General features: G+C 43.7%; 1 protein-coding gene across 1 annotated transcript; it reads right to left on the bottom strand.

Moving 5' to 3' along the window:
* Window positions 1-10912: 10912 nt before the first annotated feature.
* On the bottom strand, window positions 10913-24755 carry galnt12 (UDP-N-acetyl-alpha-D-galactosamine:polypeptide N-acetylgalactosaminyltransferase 12). The gene is made up of 10 exons (XM_069681614.1): window positions 24255-24755; window positions 23455-23624; window positions 22429-22618; window positions 22010-22195; window positions 21785-21902; window positions 20599-20775; window positions 18192-18323; window positions 17923-18036; window positions 16933-17088; window positions 10913-14153 (listed from the first exon to the last, which is right to left on the bottom strand). The coding sequence occupies exons 1-10, from the start codon at window positions 24608-24610 to the stop codon at window positions 14016-14018; spliced, it is 1737 nt and encodes a 578-aa protein (XP_069537715.1). The 5' UTR covers window positions 24611-24755; the 3' UTR covers window positions 10913-14015.
* Between the last annotated feature and the right edge of the window lie 1609 nt (window positions 24756-26364).

Genomic DNA, 26364 nt, shown 5'->3' with positions numbered 1-26364 from the left:
ATGCATTCACACACGTTGAGCATAATTGAAATAGACAAGCACACAAAGAGATAAATACATAGAGAATTACACAAACACTCCAAACACAGCCTTGTATTGCTATTATGCAGTCTCAATCATGAAGTCACACAAACCATGAAATGATCATTTCTAATATGAATTATGACCATAAAGCCCCGTTCCTACAAATATTTTAACCAAGTCCCCCCGTGAACAATAATATCCTCACCAAACAGAACGCCATGTTCAGGTTTATAATAGACCTTCTGCTGCTGCTGCTGGAGCACATTAAACGCAACAGAGAGGGAACATGCTAAATATTTTTGCATGCAAACGGCTTTACAAATGAAAGCCATGAAAGATAGATGAGGAAGTCAGCGCTTTATTCATATTTGATAGCTGGGTTTGAGATGCATTACACAACCGGCACAACAAGCCACAAGCTGGCGGTCCCCAAAAATAATGAGCTTGAAGGAGCATCTGGGATGGCAGAGGTGCGTGTGTGTGTGTGTGTGTGTGTGTGTGTGTGTGTGTGTGTGTAGATTATGCTGGACAGTAGCTTAGAAATGCTGTGTAACAGTGTGACAGGTGGACAGCTGTTGTTTCCTCCGCCTCTGCTTTTCATGTGCTGCACCATAAGACAAGAAAGAGGTTCCACATTAAAGACAGCTGACTCATACCTTCATGTATACACCCACTCAAGTACACACATCTTTAATGTGTAAGTACTCTCTGCCACAACATTAAGCCAGAAACATAAATAGTTGTTTTAATTTAATTCCTTGAAAGCTTTAAGTTCAATGGTCCCCATGTGTGTTAAGGGAACGACTGCAGTAGAAGAGGATTTAATGCAGATGAGGTTGTAGACTGGTAGAAGAGCAGAAGTCCAAGTTGGTGAGTGAGAGGTGGGCAGGTGGTGAGTGTGGGACATCAGTGGTGGGAGAGCTAAAGACAGCAGGCTGGTGGCAGAGGTTTACTTGATCCTGGAGCACGGGAGAAATCAGGCCAGCAGCTGGTAACACAAGAGGAGACAATAACTCGAGCACGAGAACAAACTAGCTGGCCTTAACGTTTGAGCCCCCGTAGGTATAGACTGCTGATCTGGCGATGAATGACCGGAGAACTGAGGGTATATTCACTGACGGCGATGTCATGATGAGAAGCAGGCGAGCAGGCTGATGCTGTCAGGAGGTGGTGAGTAGTGGAGCAGAGGATAGCCACGCAGAGAGACAAACATTAGGCGAACCACAGATAGAGACAACAGGAAACAGAAGGGGAGGGAACACAGGACACGACAATGTGAGGCTAATTGTTACTTTACAAGAGCAGTACATTTTAACTTCAAGTAAAAAGTACTTCTACTAATGTAAACTGTGCGTGCTTTTGCCACCTCACACCTGTTGAGCACAAGGTTTCCGTCCTCTGTTTGTGTGTGTTTGTGTCGCCCCAGGTGCCCATTAAGCCCCCCCCCGTCCTCCCCTCCTGTAGTCTGCCAGTCAGCCAGGCCTCAGATCAGCTGATGTGGCTCGATCGATAAGCAGGCAGGCAGACTCTCTTCATTAGGAGTCCCCGGGGCCAGGCCACCTGCCACTCACTCCTCTCGCTCCTCTCTGGCAGCAGTTTCATAGTCCCGCGGTCCGCCTCCGGCTGCAAAAACTCGATAGATTTTGTGTCTCTCCTCGCAACATTCGTGTGTTTTCCACATGAGAGCGTGTTGGCACAGAGAGAAAACCACACAGTTGTATCTGCACCCGCGCTGACACCCATCAGGACTGTTATTATGGAAGATCTGCAGGTACCAGACACGGATGAGATGAGGTGATCTGAGGCAAACGGTGTTGACTATAGCCATGACAGCCGTATTCAGAAATTAGGAGGCATAAAGGAGAAATGTTGGAAGTAGACGAAGAGAGAAAATAAGAGGACAGAAGTTGTGAAATTATTGTGAAAGCATCCACAGGTGGTGAGCGAGTTAATCCATTCAAAGTGAACAGAAGGGAAATGTGTGCGTCCATGTGTATTTTTCTCGCTTCCACTTGCTTGTACAATACTTCAGCTGCAAAAATGACAAACATTTACCATCCTAGAACTGGAAAAACAACAATTTATAGATATTAAAGATGCATGATGTGTTATGTTGGTTTAAAATTACAGAAATCAATCCAAGAGATTGCAAATTGGATTGTCTGTGTAGCTTCACATTTGATGGATTTTGTAGCTAAAGCGTAACACAAAAACATTCAAAAGGACCTAATTTATTCATGCAGTATGTTAAAGAAATCAAAATGCTTACGGCTAATCATAATTTGAGCAGTTAATCAAAGAGCCGCTGTGCTGTTGGAAGCCGTTTGGAAGTAACCTAGCCAACCGGCCTGGCACATTCAGCTTCCCCCCCTTCAACGCTGCACAAAGGTCTAATAGCTGTGGCACTCGAGCCTGATGAAAGCAGGGCGATGAAAGCAGAGTTAGGCGGTACGAGGAGTTGGCTGCTCGCTGCCACTCCTCCACATGTCTGCAGGCTCAGAACCAGCAATGAGCAGAGTCCTACATGCACCGTTTCCACGCCGCTACCCGCTGAGCACTGCTCACCTGTCACATTTGGGGAATATTATTCAAAGAAATGGGTATTTATACAGAACAGTGTGAGCGCTTGGCAGTTTGGATTTTCAGGGTGAAGAGAGGGCTGCATGTGCATGTTCTGAGGAGATGTTCTTATGCGGGGAAGCGTATGTTTTTGGTTCCTTTTCATTTATCACATTAAAATAAGAGGTGCATAACACTCTGTTATCGCCAAGCCTGTAAAACACGTGAGCCACACACCGATCAGCCATAACAATATGACCACCTGCCAAATATTGTGTAGATCCCCCTTTAACAGCCCTGATCCGGCATCCAGGCATGGACTCCACTAGAGCTCTGAAGGTGTGCTGAGGTATCTGGCACCAAGACGTTAGCAGCAGATCCTTTAAGTCCTGTAAGTCACGAGGTGGGGCCTGTATGGATCGGGCTTGTTTGTCCAGCACATCCCATGGATGCTCGATTGGATTGAGATCAGGGGAATAAGGAGGCCAAGTCAACACCTTGAACTCGTTGTCGTGTTCCCCAAACCATTCCTGAAACATTTCTGCAGTGTGGCAGGGCGCGTTATTCTGCTGAAAGAGGCCACTGCCATGAGGGAATATTGTTTCCATGAAGGGGTGTACTCGGTCTGCAACAATGTTTAGGTAGGTCGTCCGTGTCAAAGTAGCATCCACATGAATGGTAGGACCCAAGGTTTTGCCTCACACTGCCTCCGCCGGCTTGCCTTCTTCCCATAGTGCATACTGGTGCCATGTCTTCCTCAGGTAAGCAACGCACATGCCCCCGGCAATCCACATGATGTAAAAGAAAATGTGATTCATCAGACCAGGCCACCTTCTTCCATTACTCCATGGTCCAGTTCTGACGCTCACATGCCCATTGTAAGCACCCAGGGGTCAGCATGGGCACCCTGACCAGTCTGCAGCCTCGCAGCCCCGTATGCAAAAAACTGCAATGCACTGTGTGTTCTGACACCGTTCTATCAGAACCAGCATTCACTTTTTCAGCAATTTGAGCTACAGTAGCTCTTCTGTTGGATCGCACCACACGGGCCAGCCTTCTGTCCCCACGCGCATCAATGAACCTCGGACCACTTTTGGTAGGTCCTGACCACTGCAGACTGGGAGCACCTTACAAGAGCTGCAGTTTTGGAGATGCTCTGACCCAGTCGCCCTCGTCAAACACACATCCTTATGTTTGCCTATTTTTCCAATATATTCACTTGCTGCCTGCAACATATCCCACCCACTGACAGGTGGCATTGTAACCAGATAATCAATGTTATTAATTTCACCTGTCAGTGGTCATAATGTCCCGGCTGATCGGTGTATGTCTCCTGGTTTTATAGTATGTACATTATAATATGTCCTTCAGGTGTATGGGACCTTGCATATTCAGCTGGTGTGTGATGATGATAGACATAACTAAACTAACGTACATTTCACTAAGCTACAGTGAGACATCTCAACCATAGACTGTATGATCTGACCAACAGCACAGTACAATATATGTGCCGTGATTGGCTGCAGGATTAAACCCGCCCTGTACTTGCCATTCGCACTAACGACATGCTTCAAAATGTTTTTCTTAAAGACAGGGAGGTACATTTGTAAAATGTATTTATCAAGTTTTTATCATTAAAGTGAAAGAAAAAGGAAATACTTGACTTGTATATATTATTGATCTTTTAACATTATACTAGTCATGAATAATTGGGCCACTTGCAACTGAAGATGAGTCTCCCTGTTAGAATGCAACCTTATGTGACCTAACAGATACACAGCAACCTGCCCCATGGCCCCCAGTGGGATTGTGGGTTCACACTCCACAGAAGGTCCCAAAGGCAGGGGGGTGGGGGGTGGGGATTGCATTGGATCGTTCCACTGAGATCCCCCCAGCAGGGAGGCAACTGAGGTTAGCAACCACGAGCAATTAGCGCATCATCTGACAGCGTGAGTCTTCTGCTTCGTGTCTCTCTGCTGAGAGATTTCCGGAGCCCTGCGATGTTGAGCCTTATCGATCGGTAGGCAAGAAAGGTCAGGGACTTGGCTCACTGCCGGAACCCACACCCCACACCCCGCCCCCGCCCCCAGTTGAGCTCTGGCATTCACTGGAACTGTGCACCCACGATGCCAAGCTGGTACGGGAAGAGGGAGTGTGTGTGTAGCAAAGGAATACCCTGCTGCTAGGGAAACATAAACGTTCAACCAGTACCAGGCCTTACTGAGTGTGTATTAGCCAATGGTTGGTTATAATTACTCTATAAGCCAATATCTACACTTGAGTTTGAAGGTTAACTTTTGTAGCAATAGTTTGAAATGTTTGCTTTCTTGCTTAGATGAGATCAATCATCCAACTCTCTGCAAGGACATGAATAAGTGCGTTTCCCAAAATGTCTCTACATTAAATGAGCAGCCAACTTTTGCTGCATTGAAAAAGGAAACTGCTCGTACAAAATGTATCCTGTGTGGCAGTCTAACCACTTTGAGAGATATATATGTTTTATCAAAACTGGATAAGGCATCAGCTCAATGATTTAGAAGATTAATACCATGTGTACGCTGCATCAATCTAAGTTAAATTTCCATCGCCGGAGTAGTTGGTTGGTTGTCTGTCTGACCAAGCACATCATCATCATCACATCGGTGATGAATTATGCAGAGGCAGGGAAAGGTTTTTTTTTCTCTCCCTTGGACTTGGCGACTGCTAAAGAACTCTAAGTGCTGCCTCTCTCTTAAAAGAACATTAGCCAGTTCTCAGATGCTTCTGCTCGGAGCTCGACTGCTTCCTGCTACGTTTTTTCCCTCTGCAGTTTCTTATCCTCTGTCTCTGCACCAACAGATAAGATTAATAGACTACAGTAATTAATTCTCTGGCAGGAAAATGATGTTTAAAATATATTTTTGCTCAGAATATGGCGCTGATTAGACTAAAGAACGGACGCCTAAGACTGGAGTGTCAGGTTGTATTCGGCGTGAAGACCCATGCATGTGTGTATATAATCTAAATGTGCAAAAAGCAATACAATTAACTTACCCAGCTGACACTCCCTATGCAAAGTGATGAGGCGTTTAATTCACACATGACTACACGCAGACGGCGGGGGATCTGTTCATTTGACCCGCGTCGCTGCCCCCCTAAAGTGAAAAAGCCCCTCAAGAGGAGGCAGAATTCAATTTAATCGTACACTGTGAAAAGCGATGTCAATGTCTTTAGCACTTCAAAATCAGGAGCACGTCAAGGTGTAGGACATGTTCCATCTCCTGGGAGAGCGAGGAGGAAACAGATCTCACTCAGCCGTTTCTGAGCAGCTCCACTGTGTCTGAAAGTCTCCTCTCGTGTATCTGAAGACGTTGAGAGCAGCTGGATGCTCCATGTTCGTCTAATTTTAGTCGGCCTTGGTCGTAAATGAGTCATGTTACAGACCTTGGTTGTTTGATATCACAGAAAATACTCTGACTTGTTGTCTCCCAGATAGTCCGATGAGAGGAGAGCAACCACAGCCATATTTGTTGCTTGAATACAAAGCAGGAGGTTAGCTTAGCTTAGCATAAAGACTGGAAACAATGGAAACAGCTAACCTGGTCCTATCCAAAGTTACTCAACCTCTAATGCTCTCTAATGAACACATTTTTATCTTGATTGTTTAACAAAAATGACAGTATTTATTTATGAGGTTGCCAGGCGACCAATAAAGACTGCTCCTCGCCCAAAAATAGTCCCGCCCATAATCCTTGTTAAACTGATAGTTTTTGTGTTTCAAGTTTAAAGTATTTTAAGAGAGATCTAACTTTTTAGTAAGGCGGCTTTATTGATGCTGGATTTTTTTGTCTGCACCAGGCTAGCTGTTTCCCTTTGTTTCCAGTCTTTATGCTAAGCTAAGCTAACTGCCTCCTGACTGTACCTCGTAATTACGTCCCCCCGTAAATGAAGGTGGTTTTGATCTTCTCAAGTTAGTCTCAGCAAGACGAAATGTTCAACTATTCCTTTAATGCATGTAGTGAATGAAAGGCAGGAAGTCAGGCTGGCAGCCTGCAGAGAGCCGACGGTCCCAGTGGTCGCAGCCTGACTGAGGAGGAAATATGCAATACATGAACAGAAACTGCTTTTAATTGAGTCGACATCATTTGTAAACTACACTGATACTTTTCCAATTTCACTATTCACGACCTGAAACTCCAAAACAGCTCAAGGCCACTCTGCAGACCTGAATATAAAATATGTGTTGGAAAGGATTAATAATATCTCAAAACCTGAGCTACACTTGACTGAACTGAACTCCGACTGATCGAAAGTCTAAAAACACAGCGTGCTAAGGAAAATAAATCCAGCACATCTCATTTTGTCCGAAGGAAATACATACAGCATATTTCCCTTGGGGGGGGGGAGGCAGTCCATTTAGCAAGCAATCAAGTAATCTGATGAAGTGAAATGAATGTGAGAAGGGTGGAATGGTTAATCGCCTGTGGAAGCATTTTATCTCGTAGGAACACATTAAAGAGGAATTCTGTCAATGTAGGCTGCTGGGGGAGGCTGTGAAAAATCGCAGTCTGCCGTGGTGTGAATCAATGTGGCTCTCGTGTTCTCTTCAGCAAACTAAAGTACAGACTCCCTGCCAAATATGACTTGGTCTTTGACAAGTTTGCATCCGACTGGAGGAGAAAATCTGAAGGAGTAGCAGTGGAGGAACATCGGAATCTGAAGAGGAAGCTGCAACATAAAGAAATATGAGCATTTTTGTATTTATTCTTCTTTACATCCAAATCCATGTCCTCTACGTAAGGAATAACACATAATTATACTTCCCGGCTCTGCCATGTTCATTCGCTGTGGGAGAGGAGAGAGTGACAGACTCCGGTGTGATATGTGCTCTGACTTCTCTCTCTCCCAGCATGGATGCTTCTCAGCCTTAAATACATTAGCTGCTAATGTTGTGTAACAAAGCAGCAAAACCAGCAACAAAACGTCTTCAAATGCACTTCAAATGTAGCTATTTAAAGTCCAATGCGTCAAGTGCAAAAGGGTCTTTTTGTTCTAGAAAACAAAGCCCTTAAAATAGATGATTCATGGATCCAAAACCTTGCGAGTTACTTCATCAATTTATTGAGCAGAAACAGAAAATTGCTCCCTTGTAAATGAGGCCCCTTAAGCATCTAAGACTACGACTCCAACACAACAAGAAACATGCTCTTAAATCTGGCAGCATCAGCTAGCATGGCAACATGTTAAAGATGACAGGATGTTGTAAGATGTAGTAAGAATTTTATTTACCCATTGATGTACACAGATCAGCCATAACATTATGACCTAATATTGTGTTGCTCCCACTTTTGTCGCCAAAACAGCCCTGACCCGTCGAGGCATGGACTCCACTAGACCTCTGAAGGTGTGCTGAGGTATCTGGCACCAAGACGTTAGCAGCAGATCTTTAAGTCCTGTAAGTCGTGAGGTGGGGCCTCCATGGATCGGACTTGTTTGTCCAGCACATCCCACGGATGCTCGATTGAATTTGGAAGCCAAGGCAACACCTTGAACTTGTCGTCGTGTTTCTCAAACCATTCCTGAACAATTACTGCAGCGTGGCAGGGCGCATCATCCTGCTGAAAGAGGCCACTGCCATTTCCATGGCGGGATGTACTTGGTCTGCAACAATGTTTAGGTAAGTGGTACGTGTCAAATCATCAATGTTATGTCAGCATGCTAACATTAGCCATTTTCAGTTACGGGATGTCGGTCATATTTGGTCATAAATCGAAGTGTTAGACTCGTCTTGATCTTGAGAGCACTACAGGGAAAGTTAAGGAAACATTTTTGATCCCACAATATTGTAGATGTTGGCAACAAGAAATATGTCTGATGGCTCTGAGAAATGCAAGGGTATCAGGAGTCATCCTCTGGGAACTGTGAATATCAGTTTCCAATTTCATGGCACCGTTCGACAAGGTTTGGACAAAAGTGATGAATCGAGCGATCAGCTGACTTGACTCACAAAAATTAAGAATCGGACAAAGTAGAGGATGGTGGCAAATCTAAAATGACTGTTGTATTCCTGAGTCTGCAACAGAGTGCCTGTGGTCAGGATCATCTGTGTAACATGTCTGAGCAAGTGACTCATCAAGGACTAGTCAGGTGATGTCTAACAAAGAACTGGCCTACTTACAGCTGCACTCTGATTATGCAGGTGATTGTGGATTACACAGGATCTCACTCTTTTCAAATAATGTGGCTGTCAAATCGAATATTCCCAATCAAACTTTGGGCTCAGCCTTAGAGATAGTTAAAGGAGCTCAGACATCCGGAGGGAGATCGGTGTAGAACCGCTACTCCTTCGCATCGAAAGGAGCCAGTTGAGGTTGTTCAGGCATTTGATTAGGATGACTCCTGGACGCCTCCCCGTGGAGGTTTTCCGGGCACGTCCAACTGGGAGGAGACCCTGGGGTGGACCCAGAGCCCGCTGAAGGGATTATATATCCCACCTGGCTTGGGTGCGCATTGGGATCCCCCAGGAGGAGCTGGAAAATGTTGCTAGGGAGTGGGACGGATGGATGGACAATGTTGCTTGACATTTCTCAGGTCTAATACTACTGGAAAAACAGAGGGGCTAACAACTAAGGCGCCTTTGATGCTGAATTGGCCTGTTTGACGGACTTGGATTGGCTTTCAAATTCTGAGAGCATCATGTGTATCAGAATATTCTTTCCATGCTTACTTTGCTCGACTTGTGTTTCACATCACTGCACTCCACTGTAAAAACCTTGAATTCATATCTAACACTTGCTCCTCGCCATCTCTCCCCCTTTCTTTACATCTGAATCCATTAAAAGTTGTGACTTACTTTTCACAGTTGCTCTTACTATTCCGAAAGCCTGCCGCTGACAAGGTTAATTCCCCTTTATATCTTTCCTTTGCTTCCTGGAAAAAAAATGAACGAGTTCTGCCAAGTGGAAATGACACATGATTCAGCAACTAAAACTGCCGTATTGCTCAGACACAACCGATAAACTGGATCTTTTAACAAATGTACAAACTTCAGGGAAGCCTTACTGCTTTCTTCTGTACATGATCCACCTCATGAGATGCCAGGCTACGCCGCTGCATGAAAAGCAAAGCTATCTCTGTATCTAGGCCTCACATGTTTACTGCACCGTCTGGAGTCCCTCCTGAAAGTGAAAAGTGTGTCATCTAATGTATGCAGCCAACAGCCACTGCTCCTGAGCTGCTCTGGGTATTGGGGATTACATAAACCGAACAGACATGCAGTGTGGAAATGGCCTCCTGTCAGTGTGTGTGTGTGTGTGTGTGTGCGCTCCTCCTCTCGCTCCCTGACAACTGAAGCCTGAGCATCTCCAAAGACTCGCGCCATGGGGAGTCTTGTTTTGCATTATCATTAAAGACACATATGGGGTGAGGGAGACAGAAGTGCTGCATGAATGCCACAGCAGATCAAAAAGGAGGCCGACACTGTGTGCGGAGATTGCGACAATGTTTCCATGGACCGAATTTGGGGATATTTTATGGCATTATTCTCTTCTGCGCATCTCACAGGGAAGCACGCAGAAGATTAGACCGGTTCTGGAGGAAGCAGCATCACAGCCGTCTGCAGTGCGTCTTATTTTTCCGAGGAAGCAGCCGAGTTTGTCAGAATTTGAAGATTTTCTGACAAGTTTTCCATCAGAGCATGTCAGCCTGCTCGAGAGGGAAACCAGCTCGTCTCATGTCGAGTAAAAATGTTCCAGACGATCATAGAGATTTTCTTATATTTTTAAAGCAATAGTTTTAAAGTCTAAAGCATGCACCCACCATGTCTATGTCACCAAGACCTGGCCCACACACACACTCAGGAGTCTGTGAGACAAACAGCACAGCATCACCGGTGAGTAATCGGGACTGACTGCGGGGCAGAGCACCAACACCAAGGGGGGGGGGGGCAGAGCGACTTGGCGCAGCCGCGACATTTCACCATCTCACTCCGCAGCTGGTGATCAAACCAATCAGATATGGTTGGAAAACTCACCCCCTCCCCCTCTTCCCCTTTTCTATCTCTCATTTTCTTCTCTCATTACCCTCTGAGCATCTTGATTCACGTCTCCATCACGGTTAAATGTGGGTGATAGCCTGGATGGTTTTTTTTTTTTACTGTGGATGCAGGTGAGTCACAGCTAAATAGCTAAGAGTTCAAAACATAAATTCATTTTGTAAATATTGATGCACATTTTAAAGACATAAAACAAAAATGAAGAACAGGCAAAAACAAAATTCAGTATCATATTTTTGTTTACTTATTTGACAGTTAAACAGGTACACTATCAAATACAAAAATATAGTTAACCATTTCCTTCACTCTCCTATTAACTAATAAGGCCACTTGAGTTACCGCCAGCATTAACACACCTTACATAGTGTTAAATTCCAGCATTATTTGTGCATTTTTACCACTTACTTAATTATCTGTTTACCTTTATAAACAGAGGATGTGTGCATGTCATTGCACAGCAGCTCTGCATCTTCCATTAGTGTCGGGTGACAGTGCTATCAGCCACTGTACAGGTTCAAGTGCTCCAACAGATTCCTGGAATATTGAGATTTTACGACACAATTTGGGTTGATATAAAAGCGCTTAATGATCTGCCACATATATTTAATCCTCGATCATCAATTTAGGTGCAACCGTATCACGTTAGCATACAATAAAACATAGCCAGCATCTTTACTATGTAGGACATGTCTGGAATAACACATGGCAGTGTAGGGATAGGGACAATAAATAACCCCCTTTAATAACAGAACAGAGCCTTTCAACTGCACTCAAGGCTAAAGACACAAAGTGATAGTCTAACAGAGTGTTCAATACATAAAGCATGAGCACTGTATTAAAAGTGCTATTTCGCCTAATCCAGTGAAGTGGACAGTGAAGCAGCTTTTGTCAGTCTTAAATCAGGGGATCTTGGGCGCCGGTTTAGCTCAGCGGTTAAATCAGCGACCATATACAGAGGCGACATATAGTCCTCGATGCGGCAGCCCCAGGTTCAACTCCCGGCCCTTGGCCCTTTGCTCCTTGTCATCCCCACTCTCTCTTCCCCCATTTCCGCCACTATCCACTGTCCTCTCTCTAAAATAAAAAAAATCTTAAAAAACTAAATCAGGGGATCTTATCGGAGTCGGCAAGCTCACCTACAAACAACCTGTTCCTCTACTTTTTGTAGGCATTAGTTGCTCAGTATCACCATACACATGAGCCCTTTTAGCATCATCTCCCAAAACATTCACTTAATCCCAAACAGCTGCCCCTCCCTGCCCTCTGTGGAGCTCACCATAATCTTCCTACTGGCCATTTGGTCCATTTCACCTACACTACGCATCGTCTACACAATCATGTATGCCGGCAAAAGCAATTGGGAACTTTAATCTCACTTTTTATGGCTATATTTCAATGTGCTTGGAACTATTTCGTGCTTTCACTTCATGCTACAAAAGCTATAGATATCCCATGATGCTCTTTCCCGATGTTCACACAATGCAAGAGTGGCACAAAAAGCACATCTCCCGTAAGGCTTGTGCTACATAGGCACAGATGTTACCATGTTCCTGCTACATCATCACCTTTACACACGACTGTACATTTATTATATTTGGCAAATAAAGGGATCCGGATTCTGCCGAGTCCCCGCTGCGCTTCTGGCAAAATGATCTTTTTCCACCTCCCATTTATCTTATTGTGAGTTTACATTTTGAATCAATAGCAAAAATCGATATCAGTCCGATCGTCTATGGACGTCAATTCCTAACAGAGCTCCTCTGAGGCCGATGGGCCAGCCGCCTGTGAAGGTTAATGGTAAGGAAGAGGTCACAAATTGCTTCATTCAGTCTCCTCCATTATCTGCTCCCGCTGTCAAAAACTGTACTCCAGTCGACTCCGATCCATAAATCAAACCTCAAACCCACGAGTAACAAGTGCTCATGTGAGGAGGATTTGGCTGGCCTGAGTCCAAAAGATAAGTCCTCCTCTGCACACCTCTGACACAACGAGAGGGAGAGGTGCTGATAAAGAATTGGGAGAGGACCAGAAAATCAATCAGGAAGCCATCTGGCATCCCGGCACTCTGGAGACACCAAACGACTGTCTACGCCTCCGCTGCGTCTCCCTCGGCCCCTCAGCATAGCCTGAGGAACAGCCACAAGTGACCGCAGCTCCGAGCAGAGGGATCTATAGTTGTCTGATCTGATGGATGGAAACAAGAGGGAGTGTGCTCAAATCAGCACAGCCCACCGGAGTAATGTATGAACACTCGAGGGAACACCTTATTGGCTGCGCATTGTGAATTCTCAGCAGAGAACGGATATGGTAAGTGTGAAGATGCTTTATCACAACTCTAATGACTGTTCTCTTTCTGTCTCCTTCTGTGACAGAACATACATTCAATATATCAGAGTGTATCAGGCACTTGTCATGGAAATGAGCAATGGGCATAAGATCCTATTCTTGCAATTTAAGTGCTTAAGCATTTGCACGTATCCAGCATTAAGTGAATATGTCCAAATTATTCAGGACTAAAGTTGGAATTCGTCTGCATCATTTAAAACAACATATTTGACATCAAATGACTTAAATCCCTAAAATATGGCTGTGATTTAGTCCTTTGAAGCTTCACATCATTTACAGAGAGGGAGAAATATTACAAAAAGTAGTCGAGAAATGACCGTCATTTTTCTTCAGTCAAATTTGCATAATAAAATGACTTGAGTCGAGGAAATGGAATAAGACTGGAGTTTCTCCTGTTATCAGTAGTTTGGTGATTAAGTTGAAGAGGTACTTGCATAATGCCGGTGATCTAAGGCTTTCTTATAAGCCACTGTGCGTAAGAGAAGCAAGCACGCCTGCAAATATTCTCGACAAAATACCTGAAGATTTGTCCCACTTTCTCTCGACAAATAGAGAACACAGTGAAGGAAAGGAAAGCTGCAGAGAGGAAGGAGCGTTAGCCCCCTCTACAGGAGAAGACGGAAACATCACTGTGATGTCAGCCACTAGCTCACGATAGGCTCCAAGTTTTTCATTCTTACAGATTGCAACAGATGTGGAGCTGGGAAAGGGAAAAATGAGAAAAGTGAGCATTTTGCAGGTTTGAGTTTCAGCATTGTCATGATTAGAAGAAGTACACATATTCCAGTAGGCCCCTGTCTCCCAGCAACCGTGTCCAAGAAAAAACAATTCCCATTTATATCTACAAAGTACTTCATCAGTATAGTTACCACTATCATTTACTATTGGTCCGTTAAATCCAGCTGGCAAAAAAAGTGCAAGTGTTCAGCACAGAAGCTTCCTCCTTTGTGCTCCTTTAAGGCAACATTTAGAAATTCAATCCACCTTCGTCCCTCGTCAGGATATCGACCCTGAAAGAAAAACCTATCTGTGGATATTTTCCGCGTTGATACCGTTAGCTTCGCTCCTGAAAGACCCACTTTTGGAGAGGGCTGTCAGAGCAGGGTTGGAGTGAGGGGCCTGGCTTCCCGTTGTCCATCTTGTCCATCGCCTGAACACACTTCTTGCTGGCCATATGATAAAGCCCCCCGTCCTGGAAAGTGGAAAAGATATGTTATAAAGATAAATTATATCATAATACTGAAACATTATAGTTATGAGCTAGCTATTAGCGCTACACAAATACAGGTTTAAAGTGACAGACGACTGCTAAGTAAAGTGATATTAGCTTTACAATATCTCTAAGCTTATTGCCTGAATAATAATCTTCTGCCCTAATTGAGCCACCCCTTTTAGCATGTTAGCTCATTTAACCTTCTCTCTCCTTCCCTTTAATATCCAATTCCCTCCTCTTCTGCTCCTCGTGCCCTTGTTCTAACCGTTCTGTCCCTCTTGGGTCATTTAGATGGTGTGGTTGACATTAGTGTGCTGTGACTACACTGAACACATGCTAAACAAGTGGCAGCACTGTGCGGTGAATACCCAGCTCGCTAATTCTCTGTGATTTACATTTTTAGTATTAGCAAGGTGTGACCCGAATGCTTTGAAGCTTCTTCTTCTATTGCCACGGTAATTGATGTCCAAATCAATATTCGAAAGCTGTGTGGTTTCTTTGTTTTTGTTTTATTATAATTATATATGCATTACCACTCGTAGCGGAGGAGGAAAAGCACTTGCTTTGCTACCCTGCCTAATCAACCTCTTACAAGCTGACTTTTTTAGGCCATATTGAATGTATGTCCACAATTTACAAAGAAAAAGGTGCAGCTGACTGGATCTTTATACCGGCTACACCTGCAGTGTATCTACGGCATAAAGTTGTGTGAGTTAGAGGCAGTACAGCACTGAGAGTTTCTATAAGAGCCATAGAGAAAATCTGGTTAATTATAACATATTGTGCCTCATTTGAATTTCTTTCAGTTGTTTGTCATATAGTCTTTACTTTAATTATATTTCATCTTTATCTCATATCTATATCATTTGTGTTTATCCAGCAGATTGATAGAGATATAGTGCATGATTTGTCCTGCTATCATCAATTGATCCTGCTGTTGTAAAGCGCAGCTAAAAATGTGTACATCCATCTGTTACTGAGTACAATATGTATTTATGGATATTGCGAGCTAGAAGGAAAACTGACTTGGACCAGACACCAATCAAATGCATCATATCAACTACCCAAGCCTGATGCATAATGTGAGTGAACAATGAATGGGACAGAAGAGAGTTCGGATGGAATGCCACCTTTGACACAGACTGAAGGAAGTTTTTCTTTAGATGTTTAAATGGACTGTACTTGCATAGCGCTTTTCTAGTCCTCCGACCACTCAAAGCTGCTTTTACACTACATGCCACATTCACCCATTCACACACACATTCACACACTAAGGTCAGAGTGCCGATCTCCAATCAGATGTGTGCCCATTCATACCCAATGGCTATGCCACCAGGAGCAATTTTGGGGTTCAGTGTCTTGCCCAAGGACACTGTAGCAGTCAGGGATCGAACCCCCGACCATCCAATTGAGAGATGACCGACTCTACCACTGAACCACAGCCGCCCTTTAACCAGAAACAGCCGTTAGATCTCTCTCTTCAAAGCCAACAGACTCCATTATAAAAAACAGTCATTTTACCTCGCAGAACACAGGACTTGCTGGTCTACCGCTGCCTCGTTACATTACGTTGTAACACGTTAGTTCGGATTAAACTAACCCTTTAAAACGCCACACAATAACACAAACAAACTAAGTGATCGAGGCGGCGGTAGACCATCAGAACTCCTTTGTTCTGCGAAGTAAAATTACTGTTTTTGTCAAAGGAGTCTGGTGGCTATGAAGAGAGCTTTATAACTGCTGTTTCTGGTTAAACAAAGGATCTTAATCTTTAACAAAAGGTCCATCTCTCATCATTTTGACACTAAAACATGTAAACATAGGGCCCAGGTTTGAAGTTTCATTTTATTTATTAAATGTGTTTATTATAAAAATCAGCAGGCTGGGAAAGTAACTAAGTAACTTTCACTTCTGTACACCACACCTCTGTGCAAGAGTGACAAAGGGGACTGTTATTTTAAGTTGTCACTACAGTTTCCTTTTATGCAATGTAAATTAAAAAATAAAAAGAAGTATGACTACGTTTATATTTCCTTCCACCCTTGTATGCTAAAGGGTTTAGTGGACCTCAAATCAGATACAACACAACATGCTCGATCGCTCCCAGATAAGGTTTGTCCTACACTTTCACTGCCACTTCCTGTCCATTACTCCTTCACCAGTGTCTCACCACACACACGCTTCATCTTTGGTTACATCTGGAGTAGGGATCGACCGATTATCGGCGCTGATATTCTGCATTTTGACGCATATCGGCATCTGCCATTATTTTTTTTTTATTTTTTTATTTTTTTATCCGATGGCCGTTAAGAGTGCAGAGTGCTCACACACACGGCGGAGAGGAGAAAAAGTTAATTTCTTTGCAAATTTTATTCAACTTTGTTTTATTTACTTAATAAAACTTCAGGAAGTTATTTATTTATTTATTTAAATGTTCAGTTAACTTTATAAGAGATGCTGCTGACCCTGGGAACTCCCTGCGCTTTTTGTTTGTTTGTTTGTGCTTATATACATACTTATATATATATACATATGCTTAAAGGCATTTAAACAAAGTTAAGTGTTGGCGTTTGTATTATTCAAAATTTTGACGCCAATATTTTCACTTTTACTGCAAATGAATATCGGCTCCAAATATCGGTTATCGGCCTCCTTGACTACTAATAATCGGTATCGGTATCGGCCCTGAAAAAACCATATCGGTCTATCTCTAATCTGGAGTCAACAGATGCAGCTAAACCAGAAGTATACACTTTACCTTTCGGAGGACAAATTTCTGATCTACAGGTATAGGTTGCCCTCGTTTTCTGCACAGCTGGACCGTCAGGTAGGTGCTGATGTTGTCACCCTGGATGCATCCAGCAGGTGACCTTGTGTTATAGCGGATCTCTCCACTCTTGGAGTATTCGAAGAACTGAGGAAGGAGAGAAAGCAACAAAAAAAGTCACGTTTTTTTCCACAAGTGTCTATTGTTGTACTTTATATTGATGCACAGACAACTTTGCAATATCTCAGTTAAACAGAGGAGTGTCATTTCAGTCACAGAAAGAGAATCTGGCATGCATATGTATGTATGCATTTATATTTGTGACTCAGAGGAAGAAGATATGCAGTATCAAAGCAAAAGGACAGAGTGTTCTGAGAGATGGCATGTTGTGAACACCCACACACCCACACACACACACACAGGCTGCTGGTGTGTGCGCAGACTATGAATGAAAGTGTGAGGTGAATATTTTTCTGCAACATGCAGAACAATCCCTAGAGGCACACAACACAAGCACTGCTGAGCTAACTTCCAGCAGAGACAACATAAGTGTGCGTCCACAGAGGGCTGCAGGAATCACAGTGGTAAATTTCACAGTGCTTTCTGTCAACCGCCGAGTATACAGGTGCTGGGAAACACACTCCTTTGTATCAACAAGGGGAGCGTATCATTTTGCAGCCTGGGAAAGGTGAACCCAGTCCATTATTCCCAGATTTGTAAGATTACAGCTATAAACCCTTGAGGTCCACTGTGGACTCAGATGATTGTATTGCTTTGAATGAGTCTTAGCAGCTATTGAGGATCATGATAACTGCTGTCTAAGGTGAACAGAAACCCTGTAATAAAGGAAAGGAAATGACAAAATGTACCTTTGTGTTCCACTCTTAAATGGGCTTTTTAACTGCCAGCATAATACAACAGACTGAATTGAAAAGAAGACATACTTTATGGCTCATGGCTTTAAAGACGGACTTGCGTTACCTGGTTCTGACCCATGCCATGACACTGGTAAAGGGTGATCCGTTCGCCCACCATGGTGTTTTCATTTGACGGGTTGTAGTCGAAACAATAGCCTTTCATGCCCTGATTCTTCAGCTGGAACGTGAAAAAAGGCATCAACAGATCAGGTGCTGACAAAATATACCTTACAGACATTCAAATATCGATGAGGAAATGAACGCCAAAGTTAACCCTATCGTATTTATCGTAAAGGTTATTTCAATATGACAAAGAGCGACCAAGATTCTCACCATTCCGAACATGCCTGGCAGATCGTCTGGGACGTGAATTTCGGGGAAAATGTTATCCAGGTACCACTTGAAGCTTTTACAGCCCAGGTTCTCTCTGAGCTTCCTCCGCTCTGTCACGTCTCCATAGGCCTCCTGGAACCACAAACAAAAGTTGCACCATGTCATTTGGCCCCTAAATTTAAAGCGATTATCAGGAGCAACTGGTATAAGAACATATGCTCTCATGTGTGTACGCTCTTCATGCAGTCAGCGTCATACAGCTGCAGTGTAACACAGCATCACTTGTGCTGAAATGGTATACAATAGCACCATCTATAGTTGTTTCATAACTCTACACACTTACATTCCTTTAGGCATCAAACAGCACTTCAGATTAAATCGCTCCTACATCCTATTTCAGCAAGAGAAAGAGGATCAAGCAATCCATTTAAGTGGCTGTAGAAGTACAACTTTGTACGCACTTGTGTAAATACTGTAAACACACACACACACACACACACACACACACACACATACACATACACATACACATACACACACACACACACACACACACACACACACACACACACACACACACACACACACACACACACACACACACACACACACACACACACACACACACACACACACACACCAGTGATAATGATTAGCGAGTTATAGTGCAGGGAAGATCAAAGTCTCCGGTTTGCTCTGCTCACCACACCGTCTCTGCTGGAGGACAGGCTCAGCAGCATTGCAGCATGACACATGATGATCTGTTTGCCACGACAGTACGTACATAAGAGTAACTAGCAGTCCAATGACAATACAGATCGATGAGAATGATGCGTTACAATCCAGTTCATTTGTTTCCCACTGATTCATAACCCTACCTGAAATATTCTAATTAACGGTTAATGTACTTGACAGACTCAAGTTACCAAGATTGTGGGCCTAGAGCCGAAGCAAGACTAAGAGTGGAGGTAGAGACTCACTGATCCTGAAGGGTCAAACAAGGAGAACTTTGACAATGTCTATTTCAAAGAGACTCAGTTTAAAAATATTTTGACAAATGTATTGCTCAAAGCAACTACAGACAGGGAGGTAGCGATCGATCAGACACCGAACCAAATTGGACGATCACCTTTCAAAGTGCCAATCACTCCAGCCGATCGTGTGACGTAAACCAAGCAGATTAAGGATTTGTTTCCCGCAGTGACAGCGAAGGCAAATAAAACTCGCTTGTGCGTAATCAGGTGAGATTGCTCGAGAGGTGATTGTCATTTGGTTTTGTGCCTCTGCCTCGGACAGAAAACGTCTCATGTTTCCGAGGCTGAACCCGCGCTCTGCTATAATTACCAGTTCAGCCAAAGTTTAGAAGTCGGGCAACATTTACCCCAGGGGAGAGATTAGAAGTTAGCAAGATGCACTCAACGGATGCAAGCACTCGCTTTACCAGGAGGAAACCCCGCAGCATGCGCTCCTCCTGCCTCCAGTGTTGCAGCGTCACCGCTCTGTGACCCGCAGTGATCGCAGACACAGGCGCACTGCAAAGACGGCAGTCCGTTAAACACACTATAAAAACATAATGTTAATATTCACACTCTTTTCTAAGTTATCAAACCGAAGGACGACTTAATATTTTTAAAGCCGTCATTGATGGAAGTACAATTACAATTGGTGATCGGCAGATCTCACTAATTTAAAAAACGGTAATCGGTATCCTGATCGGTGCAGCACTAACAACAGAGATTATTATTATCTTTGTATTTCCCACCACGGTCTCTACCAGCTGGTTCAAACACTAAAACAAGCCTTATTGGGTTTGGCATGCCACTGTGAGGTTGGCAAAGCTGACTACTCTCATGGAGATGAAAGCCACCTGATCTGTGTTTAGCAGGCTTCTCCTCTTAACTACACTGTCACACAGCCCAAGCCCCTTAAACACACACACAAAGGAAGGGCACCCCATGGGTTAGCAATGCTCTCACTCTGTCGAGGACAGGTGGGTGACACCCGTTGGCAGCGAGTGACACGGAAAGGTGGTAATCACACACCGGAATGCCCCGACAGCCCTGTCACCTCGGGTGTCTGCCGCTCATGTATCCCGCGCGTCACTTAATCAGGGGAGCTTTTACACCGCAGCGGGAGTGTAGTCAGTGTGTAAGAGTGTCGTTTGTGACAGAGGAGATTGCATGTAATTTTATGCATGTGTGAGTGTGTGTGGTGCGTACATTGTGTGAAATCAATTGATTAATCAGTCCTACAGTTCTGTGATGATTGCAGCTGTAGAAAAGAACATACCCTGCCTTCACAGAAAGGAAACAAATGATTCAGTCACGATTTGCTTTGAAATATGTCTTAGTCGTTTTTGATACCTTCAACACAAACACACACAATCACACCATGTTTGATGACTCACCAGTCTTGCGTGGGGGTTTCGATGGTAGTAGATCTCTTTGTATTCGTCCAACCAGACCTCTGCGGCTCTCACGCTGTTCGCCAGAGCTTTGTTCCGCGAGTAAGGGGCCTTTTTAGGGAACACATGACCCACGTGGGAGCATGGGTGGACCTCCAGGCTGCCCCCACACTGCCAAATCTAAGAGACATCAAAAATAACACCACCACGAGGATTTGGTTAGCCTCTTAGCCATGATTCAATCACTCAGTCAGGCAACACAAAGCACAGCCTTGTTGTCTAAGCTCGCAAAAAGCTTTATTGATAGGAAATATTTTTGGTTCTTTCCCCTTTGGCAATTTATAGTCGGGATTTTGAAATTCTTAAGTGCAATTAAAGTGTTAGGATCTTTGGCCAGTTTCCACTTGTTCTTTCACAACAGTTTTCACAGGGAATAAGGAGTGGTCACATGATGCAATTCTTGATGTAAACCAGATCTGGCGTGCCTTTTTAGTGCTGTGGGTTGTGGTGCTAAAAGCTGTGCTTATTTTATGTCAACAACATGGAGGCAGAACATGCATTGTACTTATTTTGCTTAAAGCTATAGGTACGTGTGTGTGTAGGTATGTGTATGCACTAAAGCTGCACAACTGATCGAATACTAACCCCAAACCCGATTTTCATTTCCTGCATGATTGATGCTTAAAAACACCGCCCCGTAGAAAACTCAGCTGCATATCAGATCAAGCGCTCCCTTGACTTACAGCCACTCCTCCAGGGGGCGATCGAGAGGTTTTGGCTTCACTTTTGGTGGAGCTGGCTTGTCATGCCATGTGTGCCTAAGTTGCACCAGCAATTTAGAGAGAGAGAATAAAAAACAGAGAGCGGTCGGGAGGAACAAAAGTCAAATGTCTGGAAGAGGAAGAGCTGGTCGCCTGAAACGGCTCGTCATTGGTTGTTTGGATGTATTTTGGGTCTAGGGGCAAGTGATGTTAAGCAACAAAATATAATATTTATAGAGGGCATGAAACCTAACTTGTTCAACCACCTGAAAAAACCCCACAAAGTGCAACATGATGAGTGTATGAAGGCTAAGAGGAATAATGTCACTACTCCCCATACATGCGACAAGTGAGACATCTGTAACAGCGACGCTGTACAGCACGACACCCTATCCACCCAACTCCTACAGAGAGGCATCATTTCTTACCCTGAAGGAGAATTCCAGGTTCTCTCCTCCCCACACCTCCATCCCCGTGTCGTACGTCCCCAGATAATGGAAGTAGTTCTTGCTCACAGCAAACAGACCGCCTGCCATGGTAGGGGACCTGAGGAGAAAAAAAGAGACAATTATTTCCAATGCATCTTATAAATCACGTGGTTACGTATATTAATATAAGTTAACCCAGACAGTGTTCCGTTGTCCCACACACACCTGATGACATCAACAGGCGAGCGACGGCGTTTCTGTTCATAATCTGGGACAGCGTGCCAGGTAAAGACCAACCGCCAATCAAACCCCCCGATCTGAGGTTCGCCAGAGTTCCCTAAATACTCGAAGGTGTTCCAGTCGATCACGTCGATGACGGGACACACCACAGCCTTTGGCTCCTCTTTGATCCTGGGTAAGAGAGGAGACAAAAAGCTGTCAAGGGTGCTGCAGACGAGGAAAATGATTGCTCCAAAGATATTGAGCTTAGGTCAGAAACATAGCAGCACTCCTTCAGTGAGCTAGTGGATATTCAGTGCCTCACACTGTGACACTTCAGCGGGGCTAAAAGACGATATTTAAAACCACAAGGTCACACTTTGGCAAAATACTAGGAAAAGGAGTCCACTTGATGGTTCTCTAACCTGTGGAGCAGCGGCTCTAACCAGCCCTCATGACATTCACAGTGACAGTCCAGGAAGGTCAGCACGTCACCCGTGGTGATGGAGGCCCCTAGCAACCGAGCCCGCACCAGCCCCTCCCTCTTGGTTGCCCGGACCAGACGCACCTTTGGCAAACCTGCGATGTATTTCTCCAAAGGATCCTTCAGATGAGCTGCCGGAAAATAAATAAGGGTGTTGAGCTGTAGAGCTGTTTGGTGTGTTGTCACTAAAATAACACAGCAGCAGTACTCAGATGCTTTTAAATAAAGCAATCTGCTTAGGTTAGTTATCTCATTATTTCGTGGCTCTTAAACAGGCTTTCATTAACCCAATAATTGTGTTTTGATCGCTCAGGGGATTTGTGTGTTGAATTAAGTATTGCTAATACTGAATAGTTTTTGGTCTCTTAAGCCTCCCCTTAATTTGCGCCAAAGAAGCAATCAGCTATAAAAACATAATGTATTTGTTCACCACTTTGTAGCCAGTGTTGGGGCAGAGGGAGAGGCAGGCATTACCTCATTTTAATAGTCATGAGCCACAAAGTTTTTGAACCACTCCCTTCAAGGGTCTCAGCTCCTCTCAGACTATGATGAATCCCTCTTTGGTTAATTTACAACTTCCCACAACTTGAGAACTTGTTGACGAAGAATACAAGGTGCTGAGTTAATCCCTTTCGTTGAAATTGACTCTTAAGAAAAGCACCAACATCCATGAAATGTACTGTTAAAATGTAGGTTGCAAGTGGCTTGTATTTTCAGCTTGACTCTATCTGGATGTGTATTAAATTTCCCTTTATCTGCATCTAAGTTTCACTGACTGTCACTACCTTCCTGTCCCTCTATGAGACTCTTATCTCCCTTCTTTCTGTCTGACTGCCACCTGTCTGCGTGCGCCTCCTTGTGTGTCCCTGTAACGACGTCTCTGTCCCTCATGACTGTCAATCTGGCCTACACGACCCGCCTGCCTGTCCGTCAGTCTGTCCGTCTCAGTGTCTGCGCCTGTTGGTACCTCTGTCGCTGTAATCGTCCACCAGCACCACCTCCTTCAGCAGGATGTCAGGCGAAGTCTCCAGCACGCTGTGAATGGTCCTCAGCAGGGTGGACCAGGCCTCGTTGTAGAAGGCGATGACGATGGAGGTTGTCGGCAGAGACGCGTAGTCATACTTCAGATCCCTGCAGCTAAAAAAAAAGAACATATTTATATTTATTGGACTGTGGTAATCTTGTGCTTTACATTTTATAACTGTGGCGGTCTCGTGCCACAGCCAGTACTTGTTCTGGTTCCTCCTTATCGGTGAAAGTACATGTGCATTAACCAAATCAGAATGGCCTGAACTTTTACAATATTCTACAGGTGTTAGTTAAAAAAGTTTTCATCCTCGTCATCGGTATGGATTCTCTTTCTGTTAACAATGTTTATGCTGCTCTGAGAGATTTTATGTCAAATAGACTTATACCGGTTTACATTAGGGATATAAATGTATAAAGGAGACAAAAGAAGGAGGTGAGACAGGGTTTTAGCTGCACAGTGATGATGAGGCAAAAGCTGATTGCTCGGAGCTTAAGCTTGAATGACTATGCAAACACTATAAAGTACTAAGAAGGGAGCAGAGTAGAAGACGTTCAGATTTGGCAAGCAGACGTAATAAATTACACCCAACAGGAAATGACTCACTAGAATTCATTAAAGGACACAATATTAAGTAAGTTGGATTTAAGCTACGGTGTTTGAAATCCCCTTTCAGCTTCATTACAGAGATATAGTAATTCTCTCTTTGATGCAATGACACAACTTATTAAGTAACTTACAGTGGGTTCCAGATCTCAGGCAGCCTGCGGTGCAGAGATAGTCTGTCACTGACATAAACGTTAATCTGATGCTTTTTGATGCTTTCCTCCTCCTTCCTTTTCTCCTCTCCCTTCAGATTGAGCTTGACGGCTTTCCCCATTTCCCCATGAGTGTTTAAACCCAAGGGGGGCCTCTCGTAGACGGGCTTTTTAAGGTCTTCATTTCTCACTTTCCCTTCTCTGGGGGGGTCTTCTCGTACATGTGTCGCGCCCACGTCCCCGGAGTTGTTTCTGGAAAATATGAGGTATCCCACTAAAGTGACTCCAAAGATGAAAAACAGCAGCTTGGGTTGCCTCCTCCTTCCGCAGACTGCCATCGTGTCGCTTCCTTCCTCGCAAAGAAATGGCTTGAGGTTTCATGCCCGGAGAAGCTTCCCTCTGCTGCTGGCACCTCCTGCTGAAGAAGTAGGAGTAAGTGAACCTTCCAGTTTCACCAGCCTGCTCACATTTCCGTTAGACCACTTTAAGTTTACTCCGCATCCTTAAAGTGACATAAAGTTTATCCAGGTTAACGTTAAACTGTCATTCGGGCTGAGAAATGTGAAATTGCTAAACTTGAGAGTTTGGTACCTTGTTTTAGTAGCGGGACTCCAATGTTTGTGTCGTGACGGCCGTTAGAGTAACGTCAGGACACTCCGCCTGCTCCTCAGCCTCCTGGACTCTTCCCAAGTCTTCTTAAAAGAAGTGTGAAAGGATTAACACCATCGGATTACATTTACCCTCGGATTAACGTTCGTTAGCTGACTAAAACGACCTCACCTGTGTGATCCAGCAGGAAGAAAGCATATCTGGGTCAAATCAAACCCACCGTCCACTGCTCTTTTTTTGTTTCGTTTTCAGCGTGCAAATGGAATTGTACCGTTCTAAAAACGCTTGTCAACTCTTTCTTATGTTAATGGTGTGTGTCAATCACAACATTACATAGCTGCAGCTGTCGAAAAATAGGCTAGAGTTTGTGTCCCGGCTACTTGAACTTCGGTTGAAGTTTAGGGAAACTGTCAAGTTAGCAGAGCTAGGAACTATGCTTCCGGTTTTCAAAATAAAATCATGCAGCGTGCCTAAATTAAACTCGAGTTTAAATCGAAAACAGCAGATGAGATGCAATAATGCACAACAAAATTAATATATAATCTAGGACAATAGATTACAGTATGTATACATACCGAATGCAGTCTTGCAACAATTGGTTACTTAAAAGTGTCTCTTGTCATGATTAGTTTGATAAAAAGAAATAGTAGTCTATTTATATATTTTTTAAACTCATGTTCACATTTGAAATTCTAACATTTTGGCCGTAATATATTTTAAGGCCAAATAGTTAAACCGGAAGTACAATGTGTACGCTAATGTACCTTGACAAATTTGAAGCTTAAGTTCAAAGTCAGCTGGCTGCAGGTTAATCTCTTTAGAAGTGACACATATTATCCACTGAGACAATTGCACAGGAACACACCTACATTTCATTTTATTATACTGTGGGTCAATACAAAGTCCATAAACCGCTTTGCTACTGCCTTTGAAGTGAGGTAGGGTTTCACACCATAAGTTCTTAATAAGTAGCTACATTGCTCTGCTCCATAAATGACTGACAAGTCTTCTAATTACCCTAAGATATTTTACAAAGCTCCATTTACCTTCTGTATTCCTGCAGAAGTGTTGAATATGTACGGTATGACTAGGTAACAAATATGCTCACTGTTTCCCAATAGTCTTGTTTCCTTTCACTGTACCCTGTACGTTTCAGTACATGTAGGAACAAGCAGGTATTTTATTGGTACCTGATTCAAACAGTGAAATTACACTGTAAACCTCAGACTGCAATGTAAAGCTTAATTAACATATTTGTATACACCCCCAAACTCATTTTAAGCCCACAATATCAGCTTGTAACTACAGAGATAACCATTTGTATTTTCATACATGGTCTTATTTTATATGCAGCCAGTTGTCCCTCATATGAAACTGATATGAAAACCCTTGACACCAAAGATGAAATGTGACACAAAATGTATGTTTAAGCAAATTAAAATGCTAAATAATTAAAGCCATCTTTCAAGGCGAGAAGGTAATT

This window comes from Semicossyphus pulcher, unplaced genomic scaffold, assembly GCF_022749685.1.
Source record: "Semicossyphus pulcher isolate SPU_LCO1_2020_fin unplaced genomic scaffold, fSemPul1.0.p SCAF_5, whole genome shotgun sequence".
Classification (NCBI taxonomy): Eukaryota; Metazoa; Chordata; class Actinopteri; order Labriformes; family Labridae; genus Semicossyphus; species Semicossyphus pulcher.
This window is presented reverse-complemented; position numbering and strand designations above follow the sequence as displayed.